The sequence below is a fragment of the Toxorhynchites rutilus genome, chromosome 2, assembly GCF_029784135.1.
Source record: "Toxorhynchites rutilus septentrionalis strain SRP chromosome 2, ASM2978413v1, whole genome shotgun sequence".
NCBI lineage: Eukaryota > Metazoa > Arthropoda > Insecta > Diptera > Culicidae > Toxorhynchites > Toxorhynchites rutilus.
Window position 1 is genome coordinate 94,097,631 of NC_073745.1, and position 26,625 is coordinate 94,124,255.

Sequence of the window (26,625 nt, forward strand, 5' to 3'; positions counted from 1 at the left end):
TTCGATTCCACTGCGTGCTTAGCAATTGGGTTTGTCAAACACATCATTGTGGCGAATTTTGCATTTGGACTTGCACCTACATTCATATAAAGTCCAACTGGTACAAAAATTAGAGCGTGGTGACCATGGAATGCGTCGGGCATACGTCGATTGGGTGAACGAACAACAGCAGCAAAATGCTGAATTTTCGCATCAAATTTTCTTCAGCGATGAGGCACATTTCGAGCTCGGTGGCTATGTGAACACCCAAAATTTCCCTATATGGGGCTCAGAAAATCCACACGTTATTGTTGAGAGGCCATTGCATCCGCCAAAAGTCACTGTTTGGTGCGCATTATGGTCTGGTGGAGTCATTGGGCCGTATTTCTTTGAAAATGAGGATGGCGAGACGGTAATTGTGAATGGTGAGCGCTATGGCCGCATGTTAAGCGATTTTTTTGCCACAAATTGAAGATATGGATACGGATGACATGTGGTTTCAGCAGGACGGCGCCACGTGCCACACAACACGACCGAACATGGTCAAATTGCGAACGAAATTTGAGGGACGCATAATTTCGCGTTTTGGTGATACCAATTGGCCGTCCAGATCATGCGATTTGAACCCGCTAGACTTCTCTTTATGGGGTTATGCGAAAGACCGTGTCTATGCCAACTCTCCGCAAACTCTTGAACATTTGAAAGACAACATTCGTGAAGCTATGACCGAGATACCGCCCCATATGTGCCGAAAAATCATTGAAAATTACCTGTTCCGGATCAAGGTGTGCAGGGAAGCCCTAGGTGGACATTTGAATGATGTTGTATTTCACACATAATGGCATAAACCAAACTTTAATTTGAAATAAAAGTTTCATCGAAATTCGAATTCTAAGTGTGTTTTATTTCAATTTACTTTCGGAATTTAATGTTGGAAAACCCTGTATATCCTACACTATATAGTTCAATCCAACCGACTTCTTGTATATCTCTGGAAACTCAGGAAAAATGAGTGGTTCTATAGTTGTGAATCGCAGTGTATGAATAGGGAGAATGTGTATATAGAGTATATCCTACACTATATAGTTCAATTCAACCGACTTCTTACATATCACTAGAAACTCATAAAAATGAGTGGTTCTATAGTTGTGAAACGCAGTGTAGTATTGGATTGTGAGCTAAACTTCAGTTGTCGGGGAAAAATTAGAGTTTCAATGTCGCAGAATAAAATAATTTTATCTAAATAAGACTACGTGAAACGTTAAAACATATTCTTAACAATACACTGAAGGCTCTGAAAGCAATTATGGAATATATGCGGTTGTTAGAATGCTCCAAACCAACAGTGCCTCTAAACCGCAACCCCATCCTTGGGGTGAGTTATATTGTTCGTATCAATCAATACAACAATATTTGTTTCGCTCAATGCGCTAATGCTAAAATCTCGCACAAGGCAAAGCCGAGCGCCCGCTGCCGGTCCCCAACCTACCACCCCACTGCCGCACCCATCCGGCAGCATCATCATCGTCTCATGGGAAAGTTCAAGGTGGAGCTAATTATGCATAAATTAATGGGTGATTAAATTTCGCTCTGCGCATTTCACCTGGTCTGTGCATCACACCGGGCGAGATGCGATCGACTCCACCGGTATGGCACGCGCGCGCGCTCGGTTACAGCACCACCGCCACCGCACGAAGCTCTCGATAGCAAACTTGAACACCTTCCATAATAAACTAAAAACGTCATACCACCTGTTCCTCACCCCGTCCATTCTCCATTCTCGGCGTCGGCCCAGGCTTGTTAGCGTGTCAAAGAGTGTGTATCGTTTCGATGTCTCTCAGAAATGCATCGTCGCGTTGATTTTTCGGTACTCCACTTTTGGATGCGGTGCAGTGGCGTTATGCTGTAATGGATGACTTTGATGCAAACTAATCAAATAAAAATAGATTCAACAGCTGAGCGCAGTATTGTGCAACGGTCGGGGTATCGTGCAATTGTGTTGGAAGATGTTGATGTGCAATGGGCTCCACGCAGTGTTTAGATGATTTTTTTTCGGAACGAGATAGATTGACGCTTTTAAAACTGCTTGTGACGGCTTTCGCGCCAACTCGTCCATGGGGTTGGCAGTATTCTGTCAGAACTTCGTAGATGTGGAGATGTTATCTAATTAAGCATACTTTGCAAACTATTTTTTTCTATGCTAGTATAGTCTTCTAAAACAGGCAAAGCATTTTTGTGCGTTTCTTTTACAAATCGATGTAATTCATAAACAGGAAGCTCCTACAAAATGTGTCTTATGAATGACTTTTGAGAAATTTCGTGATTTTAATATAAGAGTAGAACTTTCGAATTTTCTTGAAATTGTAAATAAATACATAAATAAACTCGGGAACGTGGCGAATGTCAGTACTATCAATACTATTAGAGTCAAGATTATTCATGTTATTCGGAGAAACATGCCATGATGTGAAAATTGGCCTAACTTAATTTAAGAATTTGAGAGTTAAATATCCCTTATTACATGATAATACAGTAGATTATAATGTGTCTAGGCTTAAAATGCGACAATTTATAATTTTACGATTATTAATCATCACAAGAAGAAACAATGTAAATTATGTAAATTGTAAATTACTATTATATTATTGATGATGTAAATTTCCTATTAGGACAACATATTGTCATTTTCGCGCTTGTACACCATGTGAGTATAGTGATTCTTTCTTAGAAGAACTCTTATCAATTTCAGAAAAAAATGACAATGAAAATACTGTTGTTCAGCAGTGGGTGACCACTAGAGTGCCAATGAAAATGGCTATCTCGAATTTTCAAAGCGAACTTGATTAAAAATGTTTATTCCCACGAAAAACTACCCTATGCAAACTATCAGTTCAATCGGACTTCATTTACTAGTGTCGCACAGCGGTCACAGTTTGAGTTTTTTTGAAAACCAAAAAATCACCCAAGGGGGAGTAAAGGAAATCGGGGTTTTCAAAAAAAAAAAAAAGTTTGATGCCAAATGTCATGAAACGTCGAGATTAACTGTTATATCGAAAAAAATTGTTTTGTCAAAAATTTACTTTTCTGCACTTGGTCGTTTTTGTCTGAAAAGTCGATTTTTGACGATTTTTTTTCGAGATAATAGTAAATCTCGATGTTTCATGCAATTCTAAGACATTTGGCATTAAATTTTTTTTTTGAAAACCACGATTTCCTTCGGTCCCCCCTTGGGCGATTTTTCGGTTTTCAGAAAACTTAAATTTTTACTGGGACAATAGTAAATGAAGTCCGAATGAGCTAATATTTTGCAGAGGGTATTTTATCGTGCAAATTAACATTTCGCAGGGAGTCCCGAATGAAAAATCGATATCAATGATTTTCATTGGCACCTTAAACCATTCGTTTTGCCTCGTATTTCGAAAAAAACGACAAAGTCCAAGAGCGTCGATTTTTGACAATTATTTTTTTCGAGATGACAGTAGATCTCGACGTTTCATGCAATTTGAAGACATTTAGCACCAAAAAATTTGGGTCTCTTGGGTGATTTTTCAGTTTTCAAAAAAACTCAAACTTTGACCGCTGTGCGACACTAGTAAATGAAGTCCGATTGAGGGGCTATGAATGCAAGAGGTGTAAGTGACTTGATCGATTTCTCTTCATCAACTTCTTATTTAGTTGATAACTTAACTGCAAAAACGTTCCAATTTAAGTTTGCTATACAATCCGATAGATGAGGTTCTGACCTATCTTCCACATTGTCAAATACAGCTGGGAATGTATTTGCAGCTATGTTATGACCAAAAGAGAGAGTCGATGTAGAGAAATCGATCAAATCACTTACACCCCTTTTCATTCTAAGCCTCTCAATAAATAAAATAATAACTTTAGCGATATAGTGATATAGTGGTTCTCACATTTTCGTGAAAAGTGGTTCCTTATCGCAAAATATCAACCCCGTATTTTTTATTTATTCATTAGAGCGTCCATTTCGATTTTAGGTTCGAAAAATCAATATTTTCTCCTTTTTCCAAAAATGACTTTTTGAACCGATTCAGATGATCGACATATAAAATTAAAGACAATTAACTGGTCTTTCTTGGAAAAAAAAACATTGCACTTGCAAAAAAAATTGAATTTTTATTTTATTGATTGTATTTTTTTTATAGTTAACATGGCTTCGTGATTTGATTTTAATTTGTTATCGTTTTTGAGTTATGATTTTTCATAGTTTACTTGATATCAGTATTCGTTGAAATAATCCTATGCGACTTGACTAGATCTATGCGACTAGAATCCAATTTCTTGTGTAATATTTATTTCATAGAAGATTAACTCATTGGCTTCAATTTGATATGTCGATTCTCTGAATCGGTTCAGAAGTTCAAAAGTTATGAATTTTTAAGAAAGGTCATTTTTTGGAAAAGGGAAAAATCATTTTTTTTGCCAATGAGCTATTATTTTTATACTTGCAAGGAAATTATATTCCTTATGTTCCTATTCTTTGTTCATTAAGCTATTGCAACCAAAACATCTAAACTTTGAAAAATCATAACTCAAAAACGAGGAAAAAAACACCTATCTGATTTTTGGATATGTTATGTAAAAAACCTCAGCTTTCAAAAAAAAAAAAATAAATAAAATAAATATAGCGCCCTTGGTTTCGGAACCATATAAACCATAAAAAACAATTACAATCAATAATTATGAAAACAAAATACAATTTTTTGCAAGTGTAATATTTTTTCAATGAAGATTATCTCATTGGCTTCAATTTGATATGTCGAATCATCTGAATTGGCATAGTATTTCAAAAGTTATGAATTTTTCATTTCTGGAAAAAGGGGAAAAATGATTTCTTGAAACATCGGTTAACTTTGAAAAATCATAACTTCAAACCTTAAAAAACACGTCTCTGATTTTTGGATATGTTCTGTAATAACCCTCAGCTTTCAAGAAAAATTTTTAAAAAAATATTGTGCTCTTGGTTACGAGACCATGAAAACTATAAAAATTATATACAATCAATTATTATGAAAAAATATCCATTTTTTTTTGAAATTGTACTATTTTTTTAAAGAATTTTATTATATTATATTTTATTCAATTTTATGTGCCGATCATCAAAATTGGTGTAGTAGTTCGAAAGTTATGGATTTTTGAAAAAAGTAATTTTGGAAAAAAGAGGAAAAAAGCGGAAAAAAGTGGATTATTCGGACCCTGGTCAAAAAATATGGATCTAATGTTTTGCGATAAATAACAAAATCACCCCTTTTCCACGAAAATCTGGGAACCACTATATCGGTTTGTCATGGAATTGCTGTATAAACCTGTTCTTGTGCGGTTTCTTATGCGATTTTATTTGCGCGATCGCGCAAAAAAAATGCTTAAAAAATCTCGTGCGTTTTTTGTGCGACTTTTTTTAATTGATTATTCCGGTTTCTGTCTGCCCTTACAACTCATACCATCAGTTTGATATTCTGTTCAATTCTTGTGACAAATGGTTTTTCTAGAGCCACCATTTGAAGTATTAACCCTTTGCGGTCGTATTAAATTTGAGCATGGGTTTACGTACTGGTCGGAATCATTTTTCTTTGGAAAAGCAGTTGTACATGCAAGATTATGAAAAATGAACATTTTTTTCGTGAACTATATATGTGCTTTTACTTAACAATGTATTTTAATGTGATGTTTTTATAAAAAAATTGTCGCTTTAGAAACTTATGCAAACAATAGTTCTGATACTAATGAACAATCTTCTCCATCACACCAAAGTGTTACAATCAGTGATGGTAAAAAACACATTCAACGATCAAGGAATAAGTATATCCCTCTAGTCGGATGTTTTTAAATCACCCCCAGCAGGCGATGCTATTTTATTCTTCATATGTACACAGAGAGAATACCCAGTTTAAAATCTATTCGAGCGGTTATAAGCACGGTGTCGGTCGAGTGACGAAAAGTGCTACAAGAGTACTGGAATTTTACCCCGCCTTGCCTCCCGCAGGCAGCACTGCCCTAAGTTTCAGCTATAATCACAATAAAACTACACGAAATGAGCGAATCGCCATCACTGCAGTCTATTTTCTCCTCATTGAACTGTCAATACTCAAAACAACAGTTGGTGTACAAAGAAACGAATTTCGTAAGTATTTAAAATTACCTTTATTTTCTGTTTAAATTTAACTCAGTTCATTTTAGATTTGCTTGATCAAAGTACTGACTGGCACAGTTTGCGAACAGGACAGGTGAGTAAATTAATATGATTATTCTACCGAACAAATATGTTGTGTTGATCGGCCAGCTTAGAGACGGTTAAGTTATCAAAACGATTATTGTTCCGGATAATTTTTCTGTATTCAGGAATGTGACAGGAATAAATAATTGTTATCCGTTATGTTTTCTAAAGCGATAATATCGTTTATCGCGATAATAAGCTTTAATATTAAATATACATGAATACTGATTTGTTTTATTTTTAGGTTATTTTCGTATTGGTTCCATCTCCCCCGGATCAGCAGACATCATAGTAAATACGTAAATACAGGTGAGTGCAGTGAATTTATATGTATGAAATTTATTTTCAACATGTAATAATAATTGTATACTAATAATTTTATTTATTTTTAAATTAATTTCGCACTGACTTTCATCACTTCAGCATCAGCAGGCAGTAAATATAGATGAGTGCAATGAATTTATTTTTGCATAGTTTTGAATATATCTAACAGTTAAAACGGTTCCTTGTTCCGGTTTTTTGTGGACCAAGGATCCTTTTTTATCATTTCTATTGATTTTAATGTGTAATGTACTAATTACTTTATTTATTTCCAGATCATCCAGAGTGCAGTCGGTTGCCGGATAATCTATTAATACAGGTGAGCACTATGAGTTAATTTTTGTATGATTTTTATATTTTATCTAATATGGAAAACCGACTTAACCTGTTTTGTTCCGGCTTGTTCCGGTTTTTTCTGGGATCAATAAAATATTTTTTTTAATTGATTTTAATATTTAATGTATAAATCGTTTCATTTATTATTTCATTGTTTTATTTACTTTCAGGTTATTTTCACGAATCGCCCTCAGTCGGCCCGCATCAGCGATAGTTGATACAGGTGAGCACTACGAATCAATTTTTGTATAATTTTTATTTTAATGTTATAAGAGAAATCTCTAACAGTTGAAATCTTCAATTCTTTTTGGAATATGAAACCTTTTTTTGTTATCGTTTTCAATGCATTTATATACTATTTATTTTATTTATTTCCAGGTTGTTTTTTAAATTTCCATCAATGGCCCGAGTATTGGCGGATGTTATAGATAATACAGGTGAGTACATCCCATACATAATTATTATGTATAAGTAGATTTAAAACCGTATATACACAATGTATACAAAAAAGTCCATGTATTCACTTATTTGCTTTATCGTATTGTATTGCATGTCGTTATCCGGCGTAGGTACTCAAGATTGTGTGTTATAAATAGTTTTAAGTTTTTATTGCTTTTGAATCGTACTTCCAGCTCACGCAGCCGCTTAGTGTTGCTTACTTATACACAAATATTGTTATCGACGGAGCAATAAGAATTGCGCTGTCTATGGCGTTACAAAAACTCCATTCTTCAAGAAGTTTTTTTTCGTTCTCCCGTTTTCCGGAAAATGACAAAAAATCGAAAAATCACCAAAAAAGACATTGGTTAAACCTACGTTTTGGTTCCTGTAGGAGGTTCAATCCAATGTTGTTTTTCCTACATAACAATATGTGATCTTGTACCTATGTACCTTCCGCACATAGTGGATTTAAACCGAATTCATTCCCCAATAAAGTTCTACAAAATTGAATGAAATTGATAGTTAGTGGTAGCTAATACACTAAGTTATTATTTGATGCCAAAACCTTATTGTATGATTGGTTTCCAAAGTCATGCAAAATTATGAAATTTGCTGTTAGATTTTTCGAACACTTGGCATAAAATGGGTTAAAACTCACATCTTATCGTTTTGCTTATGCGGGTTTGTTAAATATTGACGGTGAAAATATGATATCCTGCTGTATCATCAGCTCGTTGTCAGTGACATATTTTTCGATGATAACGCATTTCAGCAGTGTTGATCCTCGATTGTTAATTAATGCTGATGCGATCACCTGTGGGTGAAGTTGCTTCTTCAGAAGGGTAAAAGTAGAAGCTTCGTTTTTGCTGTTAATTGGTAGATGTGCATGGGTAAGAAGAAACAGTAGTTTGATAACATCATAAAGTTGTCTGGTATTCTTCCACGAGTGTCAACTGAAGCGGAAGTATGAAGTTCTGGCAAATTATAGTCACCGTTTTAATAAACTATTCTTATAATAGTTACTTTTGTTTGTGGCATAGGAAGGATAACATTTTTTTATTTATTTATTCACAAAGATTGATTCACAATTCTTATGAAGAGATTTGATCTTCTTCACAACATTGTTCCACCAATGAACTCGGTTTACAGCTGCAGTTCTCCAACTCCTGCCCGCACCGATTCTTGCCAAGTCTTGCTTTACCTGGTCCAACCACCTCGCTCACTGGGCTCCTCTTCTTCTTGTTCCTACCGGATTCGATGCGAACATCATCTTTGCAGGGCTGCTGTCAGGCAATCTTGCAACATGATCTGTCCATCGCGCTCGTCCATCCTTGGCGACTTTCTGGATGCTGGGTTCTCCATAGAGTTGTATCAGTTTGTGGTTCATCCTACTTATCCGTACTCTGTTTTCCTTTACACTACCTTATATTGTTCTTAGCACTCGGCATTCGAAAACACCAAGTGCTTGGGAGTTCTCTTCGATCTCGTCCATGCTTCATGTCCATAGCGAACAACCGATCGAATCAGGGATTTGTACATGGTGCACTTCCTACGGGGTCGGAGTTTGTTGGACCTTAAGAATTTGCGGAGTGAGCGCGACATCTGTTGACGCATGTCTTCAAATTTCGAGGCTGTTTTTGTCGAAAGTTGTTATCAACAACTCACGGTAGACAAATTCCTATACTCTCGTCACCGGAACAGGAAGAATTATGTTACGATCAGTTCCTTCTTCTAGCATGTATTTAGTCTTAGACGCATTGATTGTAAGCCTAATCAGCCCTGATTCGTGTGAGTGTGTGTTCATGTGTTCTTCCGATGTCCACGTATGTCCATGTGGCAGACGAAGCGGATAAACTGACTAGACTTGTTGGAAATCGTGCCCCTCCTGTTGAAGCTCGCTCTCCGCATAACACCTTCCGGCACCACATTGAAGAGCAGACAGGAAAGTCCATCGTCTTGTCGAAGTCCCCTGTGAGTCTCAAACGAATGTACAGGTCGGACTAGGTTATCCGGGATTCGATTATCCGGAATTTTAGACTCGATTATCCGGAGTATTTTATTTTTGATTTTCGGAAATTTTGAATAATTTGTATAATTATTTTTAATAAAGAACTGTATTCTACTAGTCAAGCCCTTTCATTTGATACCCATATTGATGGGATTGTGGAAAAAATATATATGGCGCTATCTTGTGGTGGCGGCCATTTTGGATTTGCAATTTTCATAAATAACTGTGTTCTACTAGTCAATCCCTTTCATTTGATGTCCATATTGATGGTGTTCTGAGAAAATAGGTAATCCACCATTTTGTACCGGCCGCCATCTTAGATTTCCAAGATCATGGAATACACAAATTTATAATGAAACCAGAGAAAGATGTGTTCCAAATTTCAGATCAAACGCTCAACAGGAAGGAAGTTAAATTTCTAGTAATGTGATACAGCGCTACAGACAAAGTTACAAAGTCACCAATATACAAACGAGTCCAAGCTAGATAAAACCGTTGAATAATAAGTGCAAGCCATAATTATATTACGTTTATCGAGAGAAAATTCGTTTTTTATGATTCGATTATCCGGAAAATATAATCAATACTCCGGATAATCGTGCCGACCTATATATATATATATATATATATATATATATATATATATATATATATATATATATATATATATATATATATATATATATATATATATATAATATATATAATATAGGAATATTAAGAATTTGCCAAAACAACTGTAAAACTTTAAGATGAACAGGAAAGGCTATGGAATGATTGAATCAGGATTGTTTTGCCTTCGTTGGCTGAAAAAATCGTATTTCGACAAACCGATTTTTCTTCCTGGCTACGGAAATATCTGGCAGTACCCTTCCATTGGAGTGATAATTAGAAAGGGAAGTTATAATCCTAGCTCAATAATTCCTACTGGTTCCAAATCATGGAATTGCCAAGTAATAAGTGCACACTATTTTTTTTTAATTGATTACCATTTTAATCTTCAGATAATTAAAAATCAGCTCTTATAAATTACCGACCAACGGCAACCGTAGATATCACTAGAAACTGAGTCCAATAAGTCATGAAAAAATAATGATAATAAAACATTATCACGTCAATTGTTCAAAATTATTTTGAATAATTTTTTTCATAGAATAATTTATACAATATGAAAAATGAAAAATAAAATTGTGACTTTTAAAATAGAAAAAAAAATTAATTGATTTGTTGTTTTTCAAATTCCAGAAATATAGCTGTTATTCAAAATAGATTTAAAAAAATATTTCCGAAGACATAGATGCAAAGAAATAAATTAAATATATGATAACATTACTTTATAAAGTTCAACTTCTATATTTAATGTTATTATATTTAATATTTAATTAAAACGATAGATTTATTTTTGAGATTTTTGGGTTTCAAAAATGTTGTCAATCAATAATTTATAATTTGTAGTACACAAAAAAATATTCCCGAAGGCAGATAAATATACAATGAAATAGAATAGGAATAGGAATTACTAAAAAAATTTGTACTAAATGAAGGAAAAAAAAGGATTATATATAGCGTATTAATATATAGAAGTGGACTATAAATGCACAGAGAGAGGAATGAAATATTTAAATTATTATTATTGTATACTACACATATTTTAACAAAAAAAAGTTACACATGTATATATAGAAGAACACTATAAAACTATGTAAATAATCGATGAATTGATAATTGTATTACAAATTGAATTTAATTATGAAATTGCTTTCTCGAGAAATAAATCATATATATTTATCAACGGTATTTTTCCTTTACATTTTATTTGCATTTCCTTGAAAAGAAATAGAGCCATAATAAGAGTCAAGCAGATTTGCTTTCGGTCGACGTGGTGCCAGATTGGCACAGTGTTGGCCCATAATTGGTTGTCAAATTCGAAGGGTAGGTCGACAAAATCATTGCAAAATGGCACGACATCGGTACCGTTGTCGACACCATTTGTTGAGACCAATCCGACACAACAATGTAGACTGGGTAGTTGGAACCTGAGAGAGAGGAGCCAGCCCGCGTTTGTTGTGATCGCCCTTATGTCAGCGCGAACCAATCACGGTGAACCAAGGGGAAGTATTGAAATATGTAGAAAATTTTAACATAACATTTTTTCGCAAGAAATTTTTTGTGAAAATGATTTTGACGTCGGACTACATCTTTCATTTCTATGCTGGGGTGTAAGTTCAAAGCTTCAAGAACGAGAGCGTTACATTAGAGAAACAGGATTTCGAGCATTGTTAGTTGATAGAAATGGTATGTTAAACGCTTCATTCGAAAGATAGAATGTCTACGCGTTTTATGTTTGTTAGTTATTGATCCAAAAACTAGTTTCAATAGCTCAAAAATTGCTTTGAAAGCAAGCTATTGAAATCACAAAAATCTGTATAAGCAGGTGCCAGCTTGGAAATCCACTCAATTATGATTGTATAGCGGTTGGATCATGTTATCGCTGCTCAAGATTGATATGGTGAAGCTAATAATATCACACCTTTTAGTTTTGTGGACGAGACTGATTGGTTCACCTTCACTATCTGTTCGGACGGTTTGAGGAAAACCCGCCGACAACAATGGTCACACACTTACTAGAAATAAACTATCAATTTGTAGGTTATAAGTTCTCTATATTTCTCTGGTATTTTTCGCTTGCACTTTCACATTAGGACGTGTTCGCTCTGACTGTTTGGAAAGGAATGATTTCACTTCGTTACGCTGCTGTACTTCATTGCCAACTGATGGGCTGATGCGCAGTGGGGATAACGTGACTGCGTTGATGTTGCTGTTGTTATTGTTTTAGTGCTTTTTCTCTATGTGGTCCTTTTCTGCTTCGGTAGGATTATTTTGGAATTTTTTCGTTTGTATCATGGTCGAATGGAATGTGAAACTGAATATGGTGCGCGGACTGTGCACTGGTTTTGTAGAAAATGGGTTTGTGGCTACTTATAAATTGCATCGTTTGTGGCTCTCAATAGGCGGATTTATAATACATGAATCTTACTTCCGTTGAAAACGGAACACTATCGGTCAGTTTGATTGGACCTTCAGTGCTTCTAATGCCTTGATAAGCGACCTGCATGTCAAATTTGAAATTTGAATATGAATTGGTCACCAGCGATAAGCAAGAAACGAAAAAGACGTCGAGAGACTGGCAGTATAACTCTCATTATCTTCCGAATCGTGATCACTGCCTATGCAAACAGTTGGTACTGCATCCTTTTTAGTCAACCTATTATTATTTCTATCGGACACAAAAAAAACCTTTCAAATGCACCTGGTAGAAACTAATAAAATAATATATTCCACATACGCTGCACATTGCGTCTGGTAAAGGGTAATATCGGGGACATAACCGGAGGGACGTAGGACTACTCCAAAGGATGTCAACAATATAAATATTGGTTTATTTTCATTTGTTCGAATTTAGGTCAAGTTATTTCACTTCAGTAAAACAAGCTCTAAATACGTAATTCATTGTTTCATATTTATATACAGTGCAGATGTAATGTAGACAAACTAAATGCGCAAACCATTATCAAAGCAGTGGAGCAATAAAACATCCGAATAAACCTTCACCGCCAACATTAGCATGTTGATTGTTTGGTGCCAAGAGCAAAACTTCATCTCAAATGCTGTGAAAAACATCGTTCCCAAATTAATAATCCACAAATTTGTTTCTGCACCACCTTTCGCTGAACGGCTACAGTAATCCGAACCGAACCGGTAATGTTTTGGCAGCGTAGTGATAGCAACCGCCGCAAAACGAAACATTCGAAACACCTTTTGTTTTCAATCGAAGAAAACTGCTCTCGCCGCTGGAAAATGCCTTCTTCAGGCCCAGCTTGACTTTTAATCCGGAAACCATGAATGAATTCGCGAAAACTGAATGAACGATCGGAAAAAGTCACAAATGAGCCCAAAACATTTACACAAGCTCTCATCCGGCAAAGGAATCATAAAAATTTGTTTGCTTATTATTTCGGATATAGTTTTAGAAATCATAGAAATAATTCTTCAGGACAACTATATCGAAATAGTCAGAAGAAAAAGAAACTTGTTTGAGTGGGCCGATGCTGCTGGAAGCCATGATGTGGGCTGACCTAGTACATCTTTCATTATATCCCACATGATCAGTGTTCAAATTTTCGTTTTCCCCCCATATATTCCTGTTAGACGTAGTCCTACGTCAAAAACCAAATCGAGGATAAAAACGCACAAATGTACTCACAAACAAATATTCACGTCAAGTTTGAACACTTTTCTCATAGATGAATGACAACAACTTGCTTGATTAAAATTGTCCGATTTGAATTTTCTTGATGAGAAAGCGCAAAAAGAATAAGAAGAAAACAAACTATCTGTCATTCAGCTGGCTCCTCTCTCTCAGGTTGGAACGGTGAGCTACCAAGTACTCAAAAAAGTAATATGAAAGAGAAATCCCCACTGCATGCACTCTCGAAGCATTACTTCTACTACTCAAGGTTTATCGTGAGTGCAAGCCACAAACGATTAATCCCATTCCATAGAGCGGATGATGAGTTCTTGATCGGAAAGTGTACAAGAGACGATCATCTGAAATCTTACGACACTCGTCGAGGGATTTTCAATTCTCTATTGCACTGACCGCAGTGAGTGGCTGACTCAGTCTCGTGTCGATTTTATTTTGCTGTTGTATCCCGTCCGACAGCGAGCAGACGGGTAATCGATGTAATTGATTAGTTTTATTACCAGCAGATTTGGGCGAATCCCATCCCGCCAAAAATCGTTTTTTAGATTCCAATAATTCAGAACATTCACATTTCTCTCCAAATAGTTTTTCTAATAATAATTCAATTAGTGATTTCACGAAACACTTTTCGAATTCAATGGAATTTAATTCAAAATAAAAAATGATTAATGGAATTTAATCATTTTTTATTTTGTAGATAAATCGGATCACATATTTGATTAATTCAATTCTGTGTGGTTACGTTTTTCGTTGAATTTAAGTGAACTGACGGCATTGGAATATATGCTTTGTGAGGACCACACAATTATTATCAGAGCGGATAAACGTCCGACTGGAAGTCATGAACATCAATTTCTTGTTCCCAAGATAAATTTATCCTTCGAAGGCCATTAACTTTCCTAAAGATGATCAGATGGAATTTATTCCAATGTCGTCTGGAATAACCGAACCAACACTTTATGATCGTGAAGTTCTTTTTGCTATTGTTCTGATGTTTCATAACACGACACTCTATTGATTATTCGCCGAAAATGAATAAAAAATATATTTGAAGTTAGCCTGCGGTTTTAGTAGCAGTGCAATATGGTGAGCCAGTCTCAGGATAAGAAAACATTTTAAAATAAATTTTAATTATTTTTTAATGAATCAGTAGTAAAACAAAACGTCAAAAAATTTCTCAGCTTTGTGATAGCAGTTAATCATTACCCATTTGAGTTGTAAGAGTATTCCCCCCACAAACTGTGGGTAGTCTATCTGCATACAAATTATGTAGAGTTCCACAATTCTGAAATTTCATGAGTAAATATTTACGCTTACACAAAAAACACATGTTGACATATTTGCGCTAATTTATGTTTTTGATTAATTCAAGGTAATTGAGGTCTTTTCTAGCCACCAGTTTACTCGAGCCTGAAAGGAGTGTTCTGTATTTGGGCTGGCGGAAAAATGTATCTCGCAAGACCATAATAGCCTTGGCCAATAACGCATTTACATTAACTCACAAAATTAGTGATTTGAGGGAGATTATTGTTTGTAGTCTCTTGCAGATGAATTTAAACACAATCTGAGAAATCCTCTGTGGAACATTAAACATTAATGTCGTCCTATCCGCTGTAGCGCATTTTTTCCGTAACGTAAACGTAAACGCGCTCGGAGAGGAAAATTGAACGCCCGGACGAGAGATCGAGAATCGTAAAGCGTACGCCATAGAGATACTCATTCCAATGGAGCAAATTCTTGTTACTAGTTGTAAACAAAACGAGGAAGGAGAGTAACTCAATTATTTGAACTAGTTTCAGTATAGCAATGTTTTAATCAACTCAGAGTTACCAGAAGAAAATCGTTTGGTTATGATGGGGGAGGATTAATCGTTAGTCGCAGTTTGTACAGATCGCGATCCGTGCAGTTTGCGATTAATCGTTTGCGAAAATCTCATCATGCTCCCTTGTTTTCCACCCTTGGTTACAATAACTAAATTCTGCTGTAATGATTTTGTCCCATATTCCTATGCATTCAACGCACTGTGCGTTGTCTTGTTTGGGTGACTATTTTGTTTGATACTTTGATCTATTATTCATAAGGGGAACCGTATTGATTCGTAAACAGGTTCACTAGACATCAAACTTCGTATAGGAAAAGTATAAACTGATACTTGGTCGAGTAAAATAAGAGATTAGCATGGTTTCTTACTGTGGTGGCTGAGAGCAGACAAACGACCAGAAAGGTAAAAAAGGTATGGTGGCTGAGACTTCAAAGTCCTACGTCAAATTTCCGTCCGTCTCTAGACGCAGACCTTTCTACTTTTTCATATAGCTACATTATAATATTTATAAATTCAGTGACTCAAGTTTACTGTTTTCTCTGAATTCCGTTATATCCAGAAAGTGGTTTGCCATGTCATGATGAGTTATACGTACGCGGGAAAAACCTTGTTTTTTATATAAAGATGTTATTCTTATTTTGTTCTATTGTACTCGTTTTCATTTGTCCATGTCAGTGGCGACGTGTTAAGGTAGGGGCTCATAACAGTAACGGAGGCGTGTTCGCATATTGCGTAAAAAAAACATTGTCATCGTACACTGATAACTCTGATGTTGAGAAAATTATAATAATTCATTCAAATTAATAATTAAATGATTCACAGAAGTCTATTAGTATTATATCTTGTCATTCACAACCAACAGTCAAACCAACAAAACTAATTTCTACTGTTGTCGAAATAAAACAAATAATGTCGAACAAAACTGACACCATTAACCCTTTCGAAACGAGCGTCGTCTATAGACGACATCAAGGTGATACTGCACATCGATCACACCAGCGCGATATGCATACTTTTGGGCGCAGTGCTCCGTTCTGCGGAAGCACTCCGACAGAGCACCCTGCCGTAGTGAAAGGGTTAATTACCCGTATAGTGCAAAAGCGTAAAATGAATTCACGAATACCACGTCAATACTCGGTATGGTAAATTTTTGCTACAATGTCGCTCTACAGGCGTCTCTTGATTCATAGAGCCAATTTCGGGTTTTTGCGGGGGAGATGTTCTACTATTATTTCTCAAGAACCAACTCCGGATTTCTTACTTTAGTTAATTTGACAAATGTTTGATAGGCTTGAGATCCGATGAGTAAGGGGAGTAAGCGGAAGCGTTGATTTCACGCTGTAGAGCAGCTATTCTTCGATTTTCTCCGATGAAAACAGAAAAGTCCAATCAAATTTGAAAAAAAAAACCGTTCTGTTTATTCGAACGCTTCCAAATTCAGTCGAAATAATGCGTGGTTCAGATAATGTATACTTGCGTCCGAAAGATTGGTCATTTGCCACAAGTATCACCGTGACTGAAAGGTAAAAACCATAACGACAATGTATGACTGACATTGGGAAAAACAACAGCACTACTCATTTCTATCTGACGACATTCTACTCAATCATAAGTTATGATCGTTTCACTGTTATTATGGCTCGTAAAATTAAGCCTCGAACGTTTTAAATCTTTCTTCAGCTCGGGGGAGAGCGAGGGAAAACCACGTCACCGAGTTCATGCTAGTCAGTATCGTGTGCAATATGTGTGAATTTTATAATGCACTTTCAGTGTTTCGGTTTTTGTTCGTTCGTATTGGTCGTTTTACCTGAAATGAGCTCCCGTCTTTCCGACGGCTGCTTAACCGATGCTATTCTACGGTAATGAAGATACTTAAAGGTTGGCGCAAGAAGTCATCATCTGGAATTGAAACCCCGTTGCTTGGGTAAAAACTTTTAAAATTATCATTAATCATCGAGAATATTGATTTATACATCACGTGGCAAGGGTATTATTCCCTATATTTTTTTAATTGCTCATTTGGAACCAAAATGACAGCTATTTCTATGGTTTTCTTGGTTCGATGGACAGAACTCCTCATTTCTCTGATTATTCTATTTATTGAAATTGAGGAACGCATTGCTTTTTATATTCCTTGTCCACAATCCACAATTCGGTTGGTTGCGTCAACAACAGGATTAGAGAAATCAATTACAACAATCCGCTTCTTTTCGCACATCGGCTCGACGGATCCAAAGGATCCTCAATAACAAACAACGCAGCGAGGAGGAAATTGAGAAAAGACGGCGACAGCTCTCGGTGTAATTTGAAGATGCATAAAAACAGCGCAGCATAAATTATCGCCATTTCCTCCAAGCGACGCACGGTTTCCCTTTCGTTCACCCCATTCCAGAGCACGTTTTGCAACCTGTGGCGGTAACAGCAAGGGTGGAAGGAGAGATCTTTTCTGAGGGATTTCATTAATGCTGCACCGAGACACGGATGCAACGGTGGAAATTACAATCCGAAATGATGGGAAAAAGACTGAAAGCAACTTCAACAGCTCGAACGAATCCCTCACAGGAGATACGGATTGTCGGTGGGATTTGTTTTTGTTTTCACTACTATCCCCGTTTTGCTTTCTCTGATTTTGGCTGAATGCCGGGCTGGTTTATCCTGGGGGACGTTTATTAATTATTCCTACGGATCGTTTTGCTATGGTCTGACTTTCAAATGAATATGAGTATGAAGTCCTGCGCGATGCCACTGGGGACAGTTGACATGCTACAAAGCAATCAGCAGTTCCAGCAGGAATGGAGCGACCGATGGGAGTAACATTGAGGACACGGAGGAGGATATTTCATGGGAAAGACAAACACTGTAGTAAGAGTTATATGTATTTCTTGTTTGTGTTCTATCAGAAAACTGTTGCTCCTCGATCATTGTAATGAATCTGAACGGCATGTGAATATACTTATCCTATTGAAATAATATTGGATGAGAGCGATGAGCGAATAACTTATCGGATATGCGGGCTGGAGTTATAATGTGTTAGATCAGGGGTTTCCAAATGGTGTTCCGCGGCAAATTTGTGCTCCAAAAAAGTTATAGCAAATGCTCCCACTTGAAAACCCACATTAAAAAAAAAATCTTTAATATAATTTCACTGGGCATATAGTGTTTTATCTTGGTTATATTAATGAATACAAATGAAATTTCAACTTCGAAACTCTTCGGGCCACTTTTTTGCGACGAACGAAAAAACTGATTTTTTATAAGGACGCATCCAGAATTATTAACCTTTTTTGCAAAAAAATCATAACTCGAAACTCAGAAGTCTGATTAAAATATATTGTGCAGAAACTTGTTGGGAAATCAATGAACAAGTAGTAAAAATAACATTTTGAATACACCGTTAAAAATCTTTCTCGAAAATTAAATTGATTATTTAACCTTCCTATATCCGCGCATAGGTCTGACAGACCGAGAATCAATGAGGTGGTTGAATTAAATGACTATTAGAACTGAATGAAGTTAAAAAAAATATTTTCTGGAGTTTTTTCACTCAATTACATCTTTTTCTTTGAATAAATATCAATAACGTCTAAAAATACACAATAACAATATCAGAGTACATAAAAAACGATTTTTCGCGCGAGTATAGGAGTGTTGAAAAAATTAAAATCAAAACATGTCCCTTTCGATATGTATATGCAGCTATTCCATGCCAAACCGATATAGTTGTTTTCAGATTTTTGTGGAAAGTGGTGGATTTGTTTTTTATCGCAAACAATTAGACCCGTATTTTTATTTTTTTCGTCAGGGTGCCCATTTCCTTTTTAGGGTGGTCCAAAAAATCACTTTTTTCACTATTCTCCACAAAATGTCTTTTTTAAAAATTCATAACTTTCGAATCACTCCACCGATTCAAATTAAAGACATAGCAAATACCATACCAAATTAAAGCCAATCAGCCAATAGACTTTTTTGGAAAAATATTCCAATTGCAAAAAAATTGATTTTGTTTTCGTAATTATTGATTATATTAGTTTTTTATAGTTTACATGGTCTCAGAACCAAGGGCAATGCCCTGTTTTATAAAAACCTTAGCTTTCAAGAAAAAATATTAAAAAATATAACCTCAGCTTTCAATAAAAATTATATAAAAATATAGCGCCCTTAAAAACAAATACAACCAATAATAAGGGAAGCAACATTAAAATTTTATGCAACTAAAGTATTATTTTTTGAACGACTCTCGTACTTTCGCGAATCAACGATACAGCTACGCCTTCATACAGATAGTTTCGCCACGGAAAATCCATAGGCTTAACTTTCAAAGGACATAATATGCGCAGAACGATTTAATCAGATTAATGTGTGTTGTTTTTAATGGAGTTTTTATCCTATTTGATTTCAATGTTAGTATTATCGTACCATACAATTCATGATGATTATTCTGTGCAATGAATAAATGTAAATTCATATGTGAATGTATGTTGAATGGGGTCACAATTTGTAAGTAAAATAATAAAATTAAAAGTGTAGATACACATTATTCATTGAGACTATTTCTGTCAGTAGAATAAAATATGCGAATAAATAAATAAATAAACAAATCAATAATTTAAAAAATCTATATATATATATATATATATATATATATATATATATATATATATATATATATATATATATATATATATATATATATATATAACCAAAAAAATCAAATCTCTAACTCCTCCGAAACGGCACGACCGATTTTTATAAAATTATTCACACAAAACTGGTAGACATGAGAATATGTCGTAAACTAGATTACCATATATTTAATACCGATTTTTTTTTTGGATTTTTTTCTTAAATTTAGCTTAAAAAAATACATGTAACCCTAGATTTTTACATTCCATCCTCTATTTTTCTCGAGATTTTAGTATTTTTGTATAAACAATAAGACAATAATTTAACCGTCGTTAGCTTTTTTCAAATAGAACAAATTTATTTACGTTGTTCAATGATAGATGGCGCTACGTCCGCTTCATCGAATTTTCATTCAAACATGCGCCCCACACAGTAACTTCAATTCGCCTAAAGATAGGCACATCGCCAGCGAGGTGGAAGCCTTTTTGAATGAGCATAATGAATTAATGAAATTCTTTAAATCACACATGCTCGGATTGCAAAATCACAATCATGCTATTGTCATCAATTCTGATAAAATACAGAGCACGTGTGTATATCCAATGTGCATGTTCTTGAAGACTTAACTGGAATAATGGTAGGCAAGAGCACAGTAACAAGAAATTGTGATTCGAAAAAGAAACAATTATCTGGATTTCTAAGCTAAGCAACACGCCTTGAATGTATTTCGAGTGACAAGTTCGAAAATATCTATGTCCACAGGAGTCAGAGGATTTTTTTTATGAACATCATTACTTTTATGAACATGTGGTTAGAGGAGACGAAACAAACAAGAGATGATGATTTGACGCGATCAGGACAACGTCATTGTCAGATGTCGTGATTCCTTTGACAAAATCTACAAGAAGGGAGTGAGGAATAATATAGTCCCTTGTGAGGTGCTATCATGAGCAACACCGACACAGCCTTTACTATTTCCAGACCAAAACGCATGTAATGTCTCATTGCAGCACATGTGTATGTAACAAAAAATCAGTCTTCAATGTCCTACATTACAGGACTACACGTATTCGGTATCACACGTTGCTGGATATATTCGGTTGAATGGCAAAAGCGAGACATACCTCATACGCACTTTTTTTAGTTCGATTAATAAAAAAACGCTCTGAGGAGATCGATAGTGTAATTCCTCGGAAATTCTATATCTATCTACTGATCAACTACTCTCCTGTATTCTAGAATCCGCTCAAGTCAGAATTATCTGAACGGATCACAAGATTGCATTCTGTAATCCGTTCGACTCAAGTCCAATCGGGTTGTGCAAATATGCCACGCAATCCGACACAGATGACTTTGAACTTCGTGTTCCATTTCTGTGAAGGGAAAACGGTAATGTATTTTCGGATGAAAGGAACACGCTTTTACAAAAATATGAATGAAAATATTCTGCCAAAAAATTAAATAGTCTCTAATATGTGTAATGTGGGAAAACAAAAATTGTGCTTGATGATTTTATATTATGGTTAAAGTTTTAACGGAAATGCAAAGAGATTTATAGACTTATAGTTAAGTTAGGGATAGTTAACTCCCCAAAAAATACTCGAAATACGTTGAATTAATAAAAGGAATGGATTGAGTTTCTTTCTTGTAAATGTTTTGTCAGTGCTCCATTCCTCGATATGTCAAACACATATATGGACACATGAGTCACGAGCGTTTCACGTTCGTTTATCGAATGACAATACGCACCGTCATTCCCGACAGGGTAAATATCAAACACACTATAGTTCAAATCGCTTAATGTGCGATTCACATAGAACGTTACGGAAAAGAACGTCTACGTTCCGTCAACGTCTCCATCAATTCACACGTGCAGTCAATGCTTGCAGCAGCATCGTCATGTCAAATGCCAAACGAATGATTTATTTCATGTTATTCATAGTGTCGACACCTGCAACAGTTTTTAAATCGCAATGCCCTCTTCCGAATCAGCCTAGAATCAGTTCTAAAAAAAATCAATGAAAATCATTGAATTATAGTAGAACCCCGATTATCCGCGAAATAGTCGGGCTAAGCCTTCGCGTATAACGAAAATCACGGATAATGCAATATAAGACTAAAAATGAGGTACAAGCACTAAAAATATATATTTTTGCAAGAAAAATATGTTTCATCAATGCAGAAGTTATTGAACTATCAATCTTTAAGGTCGTGTACATCAGTGATCAAGTAATGTGAAAGACATGACCAAAACAAAAAAGCAAGACTCTACCACTCATTGACAAATTTCGGGAAGGTTTATAGATTTACTAGGGAACTCACTTTCGCGGATATTCCGCACCGCGGATATTCCGCACCGCGGATCAACCGCTCGCGGATAATCGAGGTTCCTTAAAACCTGTAGTCCCGACCATTATTCAACAATAGTAGTATATAGACTGTTTTTCTCAGCTAGTCGCGGATGATCTTGACTGAGAAATTTGACAAAAAAAACCAACGAGCCGTCCGTTTCCGTCAATTATTCTTTTGTACAAATGTTGCCGGTCGTTTTCGTTGAACGTATGCTGACGGGTCGTTTCGTTGCCGGTGTATGTGGAAGTTATCATAAGAAACGCATGGGAGAATAATTGACGTAACGCGACGTTACGTGACGTGAACAGTTTTTAACCGTTTTTCATCGTGTAAGTTCATTGAATATCCGTAATTGTTATTTTACTGTGATTTCTACTTCGTTTGTGATCAAATCGTGCTCTTGGAACATCAAACTTCGAACGATAATTCACCAAATTCGATAGTGAATTTTTGCTTATCTCGCCGAAGCAAGTTATAACACCAGCCACTGTCCCAACGTTCTTGTTTGTTGCGAATCGACAGGCGACGATGGCAAAGAAGATGTGTCAACAATGCAAATTGGAAGTGAACGATATTGATCCCATACGCTGCGGTTTTTGTGAGGCCTATCTCCACATCAGCCAACATTGTTGTGTATTGAACAGTCGCAAGGCGATTCTTCTGTTAACTCGAAGGATTTAACGAGCCAAGTTCAACTGCTTGCCCATGCAGTCGACAAATTGGGCAAGAAGGTTGACGGTATCTTGTTGGCTCAATCGTATGCGGGTGGTAAGAAAAAGGGAAAGATGTCGCCAAAATGTCGTTCGTTTCGTTCAAAATTGGACTCGAGTCGGCGTTGCAAGAAAAGGCGCTACTTGCGTCGACCAGGCTGAACGGATAAGTGTTCAGAGAGTTTGTGGATCAATCAAAAAACTCTTTTCGGCCAACAAACAAATCTGGAGGAAACAACCAGACTCCGATTTAACGTATTCTTCATCAGATGTTGACACTTCATCGATCATCGATCATCAGCTTCCGATTTCTACCTGTCATCTTACCATTCTGGGTCCTTTGCCTGCCACAGTTGAGCCGTTCCAGTCATCGAGCAGCAGTCGTCCCGGACCTGTGTGTAGAACCGGAAGAGGGGTCTTCCAAACCCCAATTCAAGGCAAGTACGATTACACTAAGAACTGTTTCGCTCCTGATTTATCCGTCGTTTCCAGCGCCGCACCAATCCCACCTCAGGAACATCAACAACAGGCGAACTCGATTGAAAATTGCATCTGGTTGTACTACCTGAATGTACGTGGGACTCGAACGAAAATAGACGATTTTTTCTTGGCTGTCTCTGATTGCGAGCTTGATGTTGTTATATTGACTGAAACTGGACTTGACGACTGCATCCACTCGATTCAGCTGTTTGGACCTGGCTAGGGTAAATGATCTTGGTTTGTCCAGTTGAAAATATGATCATGGTTTGCCCACTTTTTTGAATGCTCTAATTCAGCGCTCCTGTGTCAAATAAGGCCTTCGAATGTTTCGAAACATATAAATGAAATTGCCTTTTACATAATTTATAGTAGTTTGATAGTATATTTTTACGAAATCACATGTTTTAAAGGATTATAAAATACACCTTCTATTTGTGTCAATGCGCCCCTCATTCGAGCTAACTTTTAATCGATCACCAGATGATTATTTGGCACGTATTCAGACCTTTTCTGGATTACAACACTTATAAATATTGTAAACATCATGCTTGCTCACTTGCTTTGTATCGGATTTACATAGCTAAACCATTAAATTAACGCATTTTGATGAACTCAATTCTGATCATGAGTTGTCCAATTCAATAATGTTGTTTTGTCCACATGATTTCTATGGCAACCGCTTGGCGCGCTGCAGTTTGTTTATGTTTGTTTATGGTGTGCTTCGCGCATAGCAGTATGGTTTTTAGTATGGTTTTTCTGTGTTGATTGTGTTGAGGTGAACACTTCTAAAATGCCCAAGAAAAGGCAATATTCTGAAGAAAGCCTAAATTATGAATGAATCAATATGATCACAGTAAACTTAAGCAATGATAAATGCAACATCTAATTGTGAATTAGAATGTTTTCATTCAAAAATGGAGATTTCTAAAACCGGACAAACCATGATCATTTTTTTGGGCAAACCATGATCAGAGGTGGTCAAACCATGCTCATAATTCTTCTTTAAGGAAAATCGTTAAAAAACATAAAAATTTGAATAATTTCAACACGTTATGGCAGTATTAGCAAATAGAGACTTGGGGCTTTTCAACAAACCCAAACTCGTATCGATTATGTGTGATTTTCATGAAGAAAAATCGATTTGCATATACTAGTTGCGTAAAAACACCCCAAATTGGACAAACCAAGATCAATTACCCTATAGCGTTTTCCGTTGTGATCGTAACGCAAATAACAGCGACAAGATTTCTTTCGGTGGTGTGCACAACGCTATACCAGCTATTGAGTGAACGTTGAACGCAGTGCAACGCTAGAGCAAGTCTGTGTTTTAGTGAAATTACCCGGCTTTAAGCTTTTCGTATGTGCTGTGTATATTCCACCCGATCGAAGCCGCGATGTTGACGTGATTTACGCTCACATTGCCTCTGCCAAGGAGTTGTATGACATGGCAAGTATTGAGGACAAAGTTCTCGTTTGTGGTGACTATAAAGAGCCTCTGCTTCAATGGGAGACCAGTAATAACAGGGTTGTCCTTTCCGAAGAATCGTCGTTGAGTGCTGCAAGCTCTGTCCTCGTTGATGGAATGAAGTTCGTCAATCTTAGTCAACGAAATTCAATCCGGAATTCACGCGGTCGTACCGTTCTGAATCATATTTCGGACACTTTGTTCTAGTTTCTTGAAATGCTCAATGCACTGATGATATAACTATAAAATTGATATCACAATTGCTTCTTTAGAGTAATCCCTTGGTTTCACTATCATTTCATATGAGAACTACATTTGAATTATAACTTAATCGGCAAAAATCTATCAACACTACTCACTATTGTTTGTGTTTGACGTTTGCTTAGCGTGAGCACGTAGAATTTACCCGTTCATAAATATTTAAATTTCTCCCGTGTTTCATCAGTTCTCTTCATCGTTAACAGTTTACTGTGATTGCTTGGTAAGTGTTTCGCAGGTGACTATAAAATATAATTAAGTGTAATATAATTTTCGTCCAGAAAATTACAAAATAAAGTGTCCGAAATTTGAATTCATTCTGTCCGAAATTTGATTCTTATTCGCTTCATTTGAAAAGCATTTTATTCGATGATCTTTTTATGTTTTCAATCAAATAGATACCAAAGTAGAAAGCTTAAAAGCATATTGAACTAAATTATTAAAAATATCAACCAAATAATACCTGTGCATAAAGTTTAGATCTATTTTCTGCATCATATGCCTTATGCGTCCGAAATATGATTCGAAACGGTACTCTAGATTTGGTGTTTTGCGGCGATGAACAGGACTTCAAAGTAGACGAATCTGCCGTGTCATTGTTGCCGATCGATCCTCCCCATCCGCCTCTGGTCGTTTCACTTGCCGTACCTCAAATTTGCCCATCTTACATACCTCGAGATGTGAATGATGGAGTAAGGCAGCTTGATTATAAGAAAATTTATTATGCCTCCCTACTGCAATACCTGCTCAGTCAGAACTGGGCTGATGTCACCGAAAAATTCGACTTTGGCTGGAATCACATGTCCCTCCCAAGCGACGACCTATTTTCCCAGCTTGGAGTACCCCTCAGCTCAGACAGCTAAAACGTGATTGTAACTCAGCACAGCGAAAATTGCTTCGTCATAGAACGCCTGACACTAAGCGTGATTTCAAGCGTGTTAGTGCTACTTATTGTAGGCTAAATAGTGCTCTGTATAAATCTCACGTACTCAGAGTTCAGCGGAATTTGCGGAGCGATCCTCGAAGCTTCTGGGGATTTATCAACAGCAAAAGGAAAAACTCGAGCATTCCGTACAACGTGATGGGAAAGATTCAGCATCCCCTGACGTTGCGTGTGAAATGTGTCGCAAACATTTTTCGTCAGTCTTCGAACAAAGAACAACGTGTGATGTTGATGCGACATCTGCTGCATCTGATACTCCGGCTGACTTCTTGGATCTGTCCACTATACCGGCGGTGGTGTTCTGTCGGAGCTCAGCTGCTTTAGCTGAGCCTGTTGCAGCCATTTTCAACGCATCTTTTGAGGAAGTTAAATTCCCAACATTATGGAA

The 26,625-nt window shown here is 36.3% G+C and overlaps 2 protein-coding genes across 6 annotated transcripts in view; one reads left to right on the forward strand and one right to left on the reverse strand.

The window, feature by feature from the left end:
• LOC129769529 (phospholipase B1, membrane-associated-like) overlaps window positions 1–23,575 on the reverse strand; it is a 68,456-nt gene extending 44,881 nt beyond the window's left edge. Inside the window, exon 1 of the mRNA XM_055771859.1 lies at window positions 23,419–23,575. Coding sequence (XP_055627834.1) covers window positions 23,419–23,462 — 44 coding nt within the window. The 5' untranslated portion in view covers window positions 23,463–23,575. The remainder of the gene's footprint in view (window positions 1–23,418) is intronic.
• On the forward strand, window positions 5,908–11,108 carry LOC129769531 (uncharacterized). 5 transcript variants are annotated; one of them, XR_008741895.1, is made up of 8 exons: window positions 5,908–6,121; window positions 6,178–6,224; window positions 6,459–6,523; window positions 6,638–6,649; window positions 6,811–6,854; window positions 7,042–7,094; window positions 7,250–7,308; window positions 10,566–11,108. XR_008741895.1 is itself a non-coding variant. In XM_055771875.1 (7 exons), the coding sequence occupies exons 1-6, from the start codon at window positions 6,032–6,034 to the stop codon at window positions 7,087–7,089; spliced, it is 306 nt and encodes a 101-aa protein (XP_055627850.1). In that variant the 5' UTR covers window positions 5,908–6,031; the 3' UTR covers window positions 7,090–7,094; window positions 7,250–9,918. The 5 variants fall into 5 exon arrangements, 1 of the variants encoding a protein (XP_055627850.1); XR_008741896.1 differs by having other exon boundaries at window positions 6,820–6,854; XR_008741897.1 differs by lacking the exon at window positions 6,638–6,649.
• Window positions 23,576–26,625: the final 3,050 nt, after the last annotated feature.

Bases quoted from the DNA above. Each gene is read 5' to 3' on its own strand.
- LOC129769531 (XM_055771875.1), top strand. From the start codon at position 6,032: ATGAGCGAATCGCCATCACTGCAGTCTATTTTCTCCTCATTGAACTGT. The intron at 6,225-6,458 runs GTGAGTAAATTA...TTTTATTTTTAG, and splicing joins ACAGTTTGCGAACAGGACAG to GTTATTTTCGTATTGGTTCC. The intron at 6,855-7,041 runs GTGAGCACTATG...ATTTACTTTCAG, and splicing joins CGGATAATCTATTAATACAG to GTTATTTTCACGAATCGCCC.